This window comes from Haliotis rubra, unplaced genomic scaffold (assembly GCF_003918875.1).
Source record: "Haliotis rubra isolate DU_JTF1 unplaced genomic scaffold, ASM391887v1 Scf29, whole genome shotgun sequence".
Classification (NCBI taxonomy): domain Eukaryota; kingdom Metazoa; phylum Mollusca; class Gastropoda; order Lepetellida; family Haliotidae; genus Haliotis; species Haliotis rubra.
In genome coordinates, this window is record NW_025766957.1 from 2,492,323 (window position 1) to 2,504,633 (window position 12,311).

The window sequence follows — 12,311 nt, forward strand, 5'->3', positions numbered from 1 at the left end:
AAGAAATGACTAATGTGACTTATGTGGTCAGACTAATTGATCTGGCTGGCACATGACATCTTATCTCAATTGCGAAGATATATGCTCATGATGTCAATCACTGGATTATATGGTTTCAATTCAGTTATAAACAGACCACCATCTTATAGGTGGAATATTGCTGAGTGTGGTATTAAACAAAAAACAAGCAAAAAACCAAATCACCTAATCTTGTTATCCTGTTACAAGAGAGGTCAAGCCAGCGGATGTTGGTGCAGCCGTCGAGCCCATGTACGAGGGACAGGTTATTGTTAGAGAGGTTAACGACCTGCAGATTTCCCAGATCCTTCAGGTCAACATACTCCAGCTTGTTCCTCTGAAACAGGCAGTCAGTGAACTGGATGTTATGCCACTTTGAATCCTATTTAATCAACTTCATGGCTTGTTAGCTTGATCTTGGAGCAGTGAGTGAGTGAGTGAGTTTAGTTTTATGCCGCACTCAGCAATATTCCAGCTATATGGCGGCGGTCTGTAAATAATCGAGTCTGGACCAGACAATCCAGTGATCAACAGCATGAGCATCGATCTGCGCAATTGGGATCTGATGACATGTGTCAACCAAGTCAGCGAGCCTGACCACCCGATCCTGTTAGTCGCCTCTTATGACAAGCATGGGCTACTGGAGATCAATATTCTGATGCGGATCTTCATGGGCTGATCTTGGAGGGACTGATTCTATATAGTAACCACTTTGACACAGCGCATAAATATGAGTATGGTAGAGATAAACTGAATGGAAAAACTCAGGGACTCAAGTGACACATTAGACAACTAGGCAAACCATGCCCAAAATGAAGGCATTAGAACATCAATGCTATGAAGGTGTGATAGCATGCTCTCAAATATTATGCACTGAAAAAAAACACCAACATATCCTGTCCAGATGTCAAGAAACACATTGTTATGCCACTAGAGGAGTGTTTTGTTCATTTCAAATTACTATAAGAACATAAACAAATTAATGAATGAGCTTTCATTTCAGTCAGTAATATTTGAGCTCAGTGAAGATGCTTGGGTCCTCTTCAGAACATTAGCCTATGACAAAGGCCCCTCTTGAATTTTTAATACTGAATATATTTCAGACAAATAAGTTTGTTTATCATCAAGTTTTGACCATACAAACTGGTGTACTACTTATATGTTGTTTCCTTGAACTGACCTTCACATTCAGATACTGCAGCTGTTTACATTCATGAAGACTGTCCAGGGCTAATAGATTACAGCTGGTCAACGTCAGGGACTTGAGACCCCAGCAGTGACTGAGGGTGGACAATGTGCAGCCTGGAAGGTCACTCAACTGGACAGTGGTCACCTGAAACAACATTAAGATATCTGAGGTACACCCATCTGTCCGTTAACTTATGGCATGTTACTGTAGTTCCACAGACCAGCATGTGAGTAAATGTTTGCTGGACGTTCTTACAGCATATCCTTATACAAATGTTTGCTGGACCTTCTTACAGCATATCCTTATACAAATGTTTGCTGGACGTTCTTACAGCATATCCTTATACAAATGTTTGCTGGACGTTCTTACAGCATATCCTTATACAAATGTTTGCTGGACGTTCTTACAGCATATCCTTATACAAATGTTTGCTGGACGTTCTTACAGCATATACTTATACAAATGTTTGCTGGACGTTCTTACAGCATATCCTTATACAAATGTTTGCTGGACCTTCTTACAGCATATCCTTGGACCTTCTTACAGCATATCCTTATACAAATGTTTGCTGGACCTTCTTACAGCATATCCTTATACAAATGTTTGCTGGACGTTCTTACAGCATATCCTTATACAAATGTTTGCAACTACAGAGGGATGATGTATTCTGACAGGGTTGAATCATAGCTAACTTTGGAAAAATATTTACAGATATAGATGCTTAATGAATGTATAAAATAGCATCTGTCAATCAAACAGAGTATATGAAAATAAGTTGTACAGTAGGGAAGACTGGTCAATAAACAAGAAAACAGTTTAATCTGACCATAACATGATTAAGTAAGTCAATAGCATTGTGAAAATGGTAAGCACTGTAAGCAGTTTTAGTATGCTAAACATGGTAAGCATGGTACGAAAGTGAGTGAATGAGTGAGTGTGTTTGGTTTTACTCCACTTTTAGCATTATTCCAGCAATATCGTGGCGGGGGACACAGAGAAATGGGCTTGACACATTGTACCCATGTGGGGAATTGAACCTGTGTCTTCAGCGTGACAAGTGAACGCATTAACCGCTAAGGCTACCCCACCGCCCAAAACATGGTATGGACCATTTTAAGGTTGGTCAGCAAGGTAATCTTGGTAACAATGGTAAATCCTTAAAACAAACGTTATGTTTTGTATTTCCTCACTTGTTTCAGTGTAGCAACTCGGGCTGCTGCTATTATAACATCCTCAGACAGGGGAGGTAACTTCTTAGCAGACGACGGTCGTCTTGGGGGCTTCTTGGACACACCTCCTTTGAGTTTCCATGGTTCATTGCTCACTTTACTGAAAAATCATTTTAAATGTGCAGACAGTCTAACCACCAATGTCACCCCATCTTTTATGGGGATTTTTTTCTACCTCAAAATCACCAAAACTTACCAAGATGTTGAAAAAGACATTGCTAGCATGATAGAGTCACAGTCTATAAACGAATCTATGACTAAAACACTGAAGTCTTAATTAGGCATCATTTTCATATTTGTGATAATTATTATCTTAGCTTACAAGCCTAAACAGAATTTTACTAGATTCGTTTTTGGGACTAATTGCTAAAGTCACAGACTGCTATTACTAATTTTGATCATAACAATGCATAAATGTTGTTGTAACGAATCAGCTATCCTGCCATGTAGAGAGAAGCCACATAAATGAAGCCACAGTACCCAGTCAAATTCACAATAATAAGTCATTGTTATTTTTCAATACTCCATCGATACAGGATATATCATGACATATACAAGCTCCGAACAGATTAATGTGAAAACCTGTGTTTCATTGTGTGTACATTTTCCAAGACAAACCTACCTCCAAGGCAGACACTCTTTGATCCAGGCCAGCCGCCTTGCCTCTAGGTGGGAGGGCAGGGTGCTCCCTAGCGTGTCAGCACTCTTGCTCTGGCATGTGCTCTGCTGCTTACTCTCCTCAAATTTCTCACGTTTTTCTTTCAGAGATTTGCGAACTTCACTAGATGTATCTTTACTTTCGACTTGTAATTTTTCTGCTTCTTTTCTTGGTTCAGTCACCACTATGTTCTCGACTTGCTCCACAAGTTGTGTTTCAGAAGGACATTTTGGACTATCTTCTTCCTGATTCTCTCCTCTTACTTTCCGTAGTTCTTCCTTTAACCTTTCATTCTCTTCTCTCAATCTGTTTTCCTCATTTAAGTTGGAATCTTCTTTATCTTTCTCTTCCTGAAATATTTTTCCTTCTGCTTCTTGTCTCAATTGTTCTTCCTCCTTTTGCAGTCTTTCCTTTCCCAACATTTCCTGTTCTTTCTTCTTCTTTTTTTCCTCTTCGAGTCTCTCCTTTTCTGTCCTTTCCTCATCGAGTCTCTCCTTTATTTTTCTTTCCTCTTCAAGTCTCTCCTTATCTTTCCTTTCCTTTTCAAGTCTCTCCTTTTCCTTTCTTTCCTCTTCTAACTTCCTGTTTTCTTCTTTTCTCCTTTCCTCCTCTGCGATCTTTAATTCCAGTTGTCTTTTCTCTTCCTCTTCTTGTCTTTTTTCCTCTTCCTTTTTCTTCTTTTCCTCTTCAAATTTAATTCTCTCTTCCTCCTTTTTTATTTCTTCCTGCCTTTGCTTTTCCTCCTTTTCTCTCTGAATCCTTTCTTCTTCTTGTCTTTTTGCTTCTTCAAGTTCCTCTATCTTCTTCTTTTTGATTTCTTCCTTTCTCTGTCTTATTTCTTCTTCAACTTCTTGTATCCTTTTCTCCTCTCTAAGTTTAGCTCTTTCTTCTCGTTTCTGTTTCAGAGTAGAATTTGATGTCTTTCGAACTCTAAAGAATAAAATACATGCCATTCTTACTGTCATGAGTCTACAGTAGTATACCAAGCTATTTCAAAAATCATTTCAATCCCGTGTGACAAAAAAGGCCTCATCATCCCATGTCTTTCTTCATCATAAGCTTCACAACCACTAAGGGACGTTTCATAGTTTATGGCTCGGGAGGTGATGATGATTTTTATGGAAAAGCATGTACTATGTGAATGACCACCCTAAAATTTATGTACAAAGTAAGTGCCCCCCCCCTTCCCCCGCATTTCATGTACCAATCAATAACGCCGCCCCCAAGTACATGTGTACAAAATTGATGACCCCCTACCTCTCCAGAACAAAATGGGTGACTCCCCATTAAAATCATCATCACCCCTCTAGCCATAAATTATTAACGGTCCCTTAACATCATATTATCTTGAACATCATGTTACCTGTATCCTCTGTATCCGGCCTGAATAGCAGTGGCAGCCATCTTCTCACTGTGATCCCTCTTCTCCTGCTGTAGCTGTACAGATCTCTCAAGTTCCTGCTGTTCCCGACGAGTCTCTGTCTCTAGCAGAGTTATCTGCTCCTGGGTACACATTGAAAATGGAGCTATAAGTACAATCTACATTTTCTGCTTCAATCCCATGCTAGTGAAGCAATCCCTCATGCTACAAGACTGCTTCTGCTTTCAAAACCTACCGTACTTTGTCAGGAATGTAACACATTTCAAAACATACATGTAGGCAATCCAGCTATAGTGAGTGGGATTTAGTTTAATGTCATCATGGCATTACCCGTCTACTGAGAAGTGGTATATCAGGTTAAACATACAGGAAGCTTTGTGATTATTGTTATGGTTTCATTTAAAATCTACACAGTATTCATTTATGAATAATGTGTTCCCTTGTAATTAATTGACAAAACAGTATACTTTAGATACTATAAATCGTGAGTAAACAATGTTATACTATACATTGTATGAATACGTCTATTCAACCTAAGTTTTAGAGAATAGCTGTCCATGCACAATCAATGTCATTCACTGTAAAACACTATAACTCAAAATACATCGCAATATGGTACCATAATTGCAATATATTGCAATACAATATATTTCCCAACACACAGCCCTATTTGACGCCAATTGAAGTGTCAGCCTGTGAAGATCCGGGTTAAACTTGATCTTCAGTAACCCAAGCTTGTCATAAGAAGCGACTAACGGGATCGGGTGGTCAGGCTCGCTGACTTGGTTGACTCATGTCATCGTATCCCAATTGCGTAGATCGATGCTCATGCTGCTGATCACTGGATTGTCTGGTCCAGACTCGATTATTTACAGACAGACGCCATATAGCTGGAATATTGTTGAGTGTGGCGTAAAACTCACTCACTCATATATTGCAATACAATATATTTGTCAACACACAGCCCTATTTAAGGTCAACAGAAGTGAATTTTCAGTTCCGTCACAGTATGTAACGTTGATGTGGGATACACCAAAGTGAGCATGGGCAGGGTGCTGACAAACACAATCAGGTCAAACAGGATTCAAACTGTGATGATATGTTTTTGCAGGTCTAAGGGGTGCAACTGTCATAGTCACCTGTTACCATGGTAACAGCTACCATGTCTGGGAACTAGCATTTTTTTCATCAGAAATGTTATTCTGTTTTACCTCCTAATATAACTTCACCTCTAACATGTCAAAGGGCATTACTACAAATCATAGCTATTACCAACATCAAAAAGTGAAAAATGAAACAGTGAAAATTTTACTATAAATTGTATATTTATATCCTTATCCCATCTCACGGTATGCACCTCTCTTCTTCTACGACCATGGGTGGAAACGTGCTGTAGGCTAAGTTGAATCAAACATTACTGGCCTCTGACCCCCCTGATCTCTGACAGCACAGCACAAAAACTCTAGGGAGTGGGCACTCCTGAATTAATGTGGTTTTCAGCCGCAACTTTTGACAAGTATGCATAAAAGGATACAGTTTGGCAAGTAGGCCCGCTATGCAAACGCCCGTGATTTATCAGATGACCCAAGTGAACAGCACAAAAAAGTCGAAGACCTTAATCTGGCCAGTCCCTGCTTTGAAACTATCCCCCACAGACCTTAATCTGCGCTGGAAGCGCTGGCGGTGAAAGAGGAAAAGCCCAGTTGCTCAACTAGTTTAACGTTCAGTACCAATCCCCCTAACTTACCAAAGGTGAGAATGGACTTAGGAGCGGAACGCTTCAAAAACCATGTAGGTAATCGGAAATCAACACTTCACTGACGTAATTGCTCAAAGAGTAGAGGTCAGTAAGCAGAATGTCGACCATCTCTGCATGTAGCACAAGACTTGCCTCACAGTCTATCAAGTCATATTTATGACAGTGCAAACACCCCCTAGTCCCCTAGGTGAGAAAGATCTAAGCCCAAATGAAAAAAGTACCAAGATATGGATTACATCGATATCTTTTATTACGTACAGAGCAAAACCGACCAAAGAAGGATTGCTTTATCTGCGAACACGGGCCGATGACAATTGCTGCGCCAGGACCAGGGGGCCAAATTGATATAGACCTTCCACGTCTGTAATGGAGAGATCCCGCAGGTAGTGTGAGGCGAACACAGTATCTGATTTCCAAAAACATCCCTCCATGATGGACTGGAGGGAACAATTCCTGTGAAGCGCCATGGTGGAAGCGAGAGCCCGAGTCTCATGAGGCTTCGCCGTCAGCAAAGGCATAAGCATGCAGGATCGTAGTTCTCATCCCACACCAAAAGACCAAGGTAGTGCGTGAGACTTCCGACGCGGAGGCAGTAGATGATGGAATGAACAATCTCTTACGCAGTCTGCGGCGATCCTGCGAGGCAGTTAGATAAATCCATAATGCTCAAACCGGGCATTAGGAAAGATCTTCTATGTCATCTGGGCCCAAGATAGTGGACAACAGTGGAATCGTGAACGTGTGATCCGGCTGTCCTGGTAACTGATTCTTAGCGAGAAAATCCCACTGCAAACCAAGGAAAACTCTAGCATGTCTAGATGTCTAGACAAATCGTACCCGAGAGACATCGAGAGCGTGCAACTCGGATATACGGGCAGCAGTGGCCAAGGCCAGGAGAAAGAAGGTCTTAAAGGAGACATGTTCGAAATCTTTCTCCTCCAGAGGTTCGTAATCAGCTGACGTGAGATGAGCAAGATCCCAAGCTGGAGGCCGGAACTTCCGGGATTGGTCAGCAAGTTTATAAGACCTGAGGAGAGACTGGAGCTCAGGGACAGTGGACACCTTCACACCCGAGGCCGACGCAATAACCGTGTTACAGGCAGCCAGGTAAGTAGATAGCGTAGAACCTTTGAGTATTCTGGAGGTTCGAAGATGCTGAAGGTACAATGCTACCATCTGCGGGGATGCCGTAGTGGGAGATGTTATGCCCTTCTTCCTGCAATACGCTTCAAAATTCTTCCACTTGTCATTGTAGAGTGACCTAGTGGAGGTGCGATGCACTGTAGTAATGGCAGTAGCAACACGCTTCGAATAGCCCTTGGCTGTTAGCGACCGATGTAAATATGCCAAACGTGAAGATGGAGCGTGAGCGGGGACCAATGTAGCTGATCGGAGTGCGCATGAACCAGTAGATCGAGCCGATCGGGAAGTGGTACGGGATTTGTTTCGGCTAGTTCTTGAAGATATACGAACCAACTTCTGGCCGGCCAGTAGGGCGCGACCAAAAATAGTGTTTCACTAGTATGAAAGGAAGAAGGGCCACTGGCGGAAACGCGTAAGAGATGCAAGGGTCGAAGTCGCAGTTGACCCTTGAGGGTCAGTGCCTGAGCTGACGTCAAGAGGCTCAGGAGCTCCTGCCATTGATGAAGTGTCCTGGGTTGCGCCAATGCAAGGGACACCAAGCGCTGTATCTTGCAGAAACGATCCCTCAGGACAAACAGTTTGTTGACCTCTGTGTCGAACACTGCTCCAATGAAATGATTGATTAACCAGCCTAATTGGTGAAGAAGCTGTATCGCAAACTGCATGTGACGAAGCAGAAGGGCATGATCGGTCTGCGCCTGAATGCAGTCGTCGATGTAAGCTTCGAAAACTATCCCCTTGCGGTGGAGGAAGCTGGTGATAGGCTTCGTCGCCTGTGTAAACAGCCACGGGGCCGAAGAAATTCCAAACGGGAGGACACACCACTGATAGTGGGTGCCCTCGAAGACAAACCGAAGGAACTTGCGATGAGCCGGGAAGATCGGGATGTGAAGGTACACATCCAGGGTCTCCTTTCACGAAGCAACCTTAACTAAGGTTAACCTTAACTCCCATTCTTTAACATTGCACTAAGGTTACCTTAGTGACTTACGATCACCTTAGCGCTTTGTGAAAGGAGGCCCTGGAGATCGAGACTGACCATGTAGTCTCCCGGTTTGATAATGGTCTTGAGTAGGGCCATCGACACCATGCGAAAATGGGGCGGAGGCTACAGAAACATCTCATTAAAGATTTCATGTTAAACATTAGTCTCAACTTGTCCGAATCCTTCTTGGGAATCAGAAAGAAGTAAGGTGTCTATTGTGGATCGAAGAACAGCCGTTTGCTGATCTGGAAGCAAAGTCAGAGGAGGATCCCCGATGATCGGCAGCTGAAACCCCTTGGACAACATGGAGAGGATGTAAGGGTCGCCCAAGATGGTCTAGTTAGGAGCATAAGTCCCAAGTCTTCCGCCTACTGGGGAGGTCTGGATGGGCACGACTGGAGGAGGAAGAACCCAGTTGCGCTCTAATGTCAGCAAGTCACTGTTTGTCAGGTCTTTGAGAGGAGGACTGGTCGGAAGTGGGAGCTGGTCGTGAAGCAGTGAATGCCCGACGCTGACGACTGGAACGTCTTCTGCCGGAACCCTTTCCACGAAAGGAAGCAGCAGAACCTGTACGAAGGTCCGGATTGGAAGGAACATAATGGGCTGGCCGTCGCTGGCGCAGCGAGTCCTCCACCTGCAAACGTTGGAATTCCAACAATTCCACTGACACTTGTAAATGAACATCTTGACCAACTCTGGTAGTGACATCTCTAATCGCCCCTGTTGAAAAGTGACCTGCCAGACCACGGCTGACGAAAAAGATCAGTTCGGAACCTATCCTACCATGAGGATAAGTGCAGAGGCCCCCTGCAATGCATAGCTGTGACGTACGAAAAGAAGTGAGCCAACTGATCCAAAATGGTCTGAAATTGTTCTTGTAATAGCACCATCGTCGCCCGAATATACGCCTGTTGATGAGACGTAGCATGTGCAACCGACATAGCCACCGCCTCAGTTGTCATCAACACCATGTTGAGTGGCGCCATAATCTTCCTTATGACACTATCCAAATGCAAGAGCTACTGTTTGGTTCCCAACAACGTAATATCATCATCCACCAGAGGGGATACAATCAGCATAGAGAAACCATGAAACATGAGCAGATGCTAAATGGAAGCGGGGAGCCGCGAACCCATCCTTAACCTTCCTCAGGTTACCAAAGGCCTCATCCAGAGACGCTGCCAATTGAGTGATGCAAGGGCAAGGCGGAAAGGTGATAGAACCAAAATCACCGGGTCTTCATATCAAAACTGGATAACAAATCTGAAGACGAACCACTACGCTGTAGTCGGAGGCTATCGGCAATCCAAACTAACAATTGAGGTGTGTCAACAACATCAACGCTAACATCCGAAGGCAACGTACCATCTGAAGCGGGAGTTGGCGTAGCCAAACGATGAACTTCCTCTAAATATTGAACTGGAGCGGACGTAGGGCCAGAAGACTGAATAGCAGAGGAAGATGCTGGAGTCTGATGCCATAAAGACGAGGCTACCGCTTGCACAATAGCGTCAAAATCAACAGGTTGTGAAGTCGGACCCTCAGACCCCCGATTCCAGGAAACCGGTAAAATAGGTCTTGCCACAGGCCCACGTTGGAGGAGGCAAAGACAAAACAGGAGCAGATAACGAGGGATGACGAGGCGCCCCACTAAGAGAAGACGAGCAACCAGCTGACTGATACAAGTTCCCGCGATGAAACGATGAAGGCGTAGGGTCCCTCACACTTGGCGCTCTAGGTGGTAAACCCAACCCCGCTGTGACAGTTTCACAGGAAGAAACAGTAGTCCTCAAGGAATGTGGTGCTCCCACCACTGAATACGCATAGGAAACACAAGGTGTACTAAGCTTCGCACTGGGAATAAGCGGGGCACGGGGAATCAATGTAAACAAGCGCCGAACAGGTAGCAAGCGACGCAGTGAAAGCAAGAGCTGAGCTGAGTGTATCAAGTGCCGATCCAGACACATTGGAAGTAAGCGCTGAAGTCTGAGCAAGCGCCGAACCGAATGCACTGTGAGGAAGCACTGAAGCCGGTGCTCTATGAGGAAGCGCCAAACTGGATACACTAAGCGCCGAAACGGGAGCACTGTGAGTAAGCGCCGAACCAGGTGCAAACAAGAACGCCGAACTGGAAACAAGTGGCGCCATAATCGTCTCCATTATCTCAAAGCGCCAAACCGAAACTATCCACTGTACCAGAACCAAGTGTCACATCAGACACAAGCACCAAATGGGAAGTAAATGTAGAACCAACCACCGAAGTGGTCGCTCTGCAACCAGGCACCAGTGTCCTGATGTAAGCGGTGCTTTGGAGGTAAACGACGCACTAGAATAAAGTGGTGGTCCGTAACCAAATGTTACAGGATAAGGGATAGATGTGGAAAAAGTCACACCTGGAATCATCGGCAAACTTGTCGACCCAACCAGAGGATGAGAAAGCGCCGAACCGAAACTATCCACTGTACCAGAACCAAGTGTCACATCAGACACAAGCACCAAATGGGAAGTAAATGTAGAACCAACCACCGAAGTGGAAAGGGCCGAACTACAAGCAAGCGTCGCTTGAGAGGTAATGTTAGGAATCACACCAAGCGCCGCATGAGAAACTCCCACCAAAGGAACATAGGGGCGCTGAGGAACAGTTACCACCAAAGACGGACGGGGCTGAACAGCAGATGTAGATAAAACAACAACCCTAGGTGATGAGGACTGACTGAGTTTAGTTTTACGCCGCTTTTAGCAATATTCCAGCAATATCACGGCGGGGGACACCAGAAATGGGCTTAACACATTGTGCCCATGTGGGGAATCGAACCCGGGTCTTCGACGTGACGAGCCAACGCTTTAACCACTAGGCTACCCCACCGCCCCAGGTGATGAGGAGTGATAGGGCTCGATGCATGCGGACGGAAAAGTCAACGCAGATTTTCACTGAGGTAAGAATCAGACGCCTCCCCTAGGAAATCTTCATTAGGAGACGGGGACTTTGAACATCAAACTGCAGTTTTCTTATGGCGTTCTGCCTTAGGACGTTTAGACACAGACGGACCCTCAGATGTTTTGCGACAATCCCTATCTGACATGCGTCTACAAGATACCCGGTGAAATTCAGAGAAAGCATTGTCGTCGAGGCCAGCACAAAAAGTGCAACATTGAAACCAATCACAACGACCTATACAATCTACACATAAAACATGTGGATCTGCCGCGGAATAATTACTGTTACAATTGTCACAATGTTTGTGCTTCTTAGAACCATTACGATTCGATTTACCCATGTTGAAACAACAATCAAACTTTCTTAGAGACAAGCACCGTCCACACGACGTAGCGACAAGAAAGAGAATGACAGGCACAGGTAGTCACGTGATCATCTGAGCGAGCTGCACGCTTAGGGAGATGATTGACAGGTGCTGATATCGGATTGGGGGCAGAGGTCAGGGGGGTCAGAGGCCAGTAAGATTTGATTCAACTTAGCCTACAGCACGTTTCCACCCATGGTCGTAGAAGAAGAGAGGTGCATACCGTGAGATGGGATAAGTTTAAAAATAGAGAAGATTGTAAACCCTATTTTCACATACTTCAAATGTTTTAACTTCTTCACTGATGATTTTCTGTTTTTCTTCAATTTCTGCCTCAAGTTTCTCAGCTGCAATCTGAAATATATCAAAGAAGTGTAAAGAATAACTTGACAGACCCATTTCTATAATCAAACCCTTCTTGATCATCAGGGTGGTGGTGGCGTAGTCCAGTGGTTAAAGCATTCGGTCATCATGCCGAAGACCCGGGTTTGATTCCCCACATGGGTACGTGTGAAGCCCATTTTCTGGTGTCTCCTGCCGTGATATTGCTGGAATATTGATCAATAAATTGGAGCATAACTAAACTCAGTCACTCACTCATACGAGTTACATTGCAATCTGAAACTGGTGTTCAAGAAGAAATAAGG

General features: G+C 44.2%; 1 protein-coding gene across 2 annotated transcripts in view; it reads right to left on the bottom strand.

Annotated features, from left to right (window-relative positions):
* Positions 1-12,311, bottom strand: part of LOC124281836 (leucine-rich repeat and IQ domain-containing protein 1-like) — a 66,487-nt gene that overhangs the window by 36,947 nt on the left and 17,229 nt on the right. For both annotated transcript variants that reach the window (XM_046717832.1, XM_046717830.1), the window contains exons 8-13: positions 11,944-12,018; positions 4,458-4,597; positions 3,059-4,024; positions 2,398-2,536; positions 1,199-1,351; positions 205-355 (exon numbers count right to left, since the gene is read on the bottom strand). In XM_046717832.1, coding sequence (XP_046573788.1) covers positions 205-355; positions 1,199-1,351; positions 2,398-2,536; positions 3,059-4,024; positions 4,458-4,597; positions 11,944-12,018 — 1,624 coding nt within the window. The remainder of the gene's footprint in view (positions 1-204; positions 356-1,198; positions 1,352-2,397; positions 2,537-3,058; positions 4,025-4,457; positions 4,598-11,943; positions 12,019-12,311) is intronic.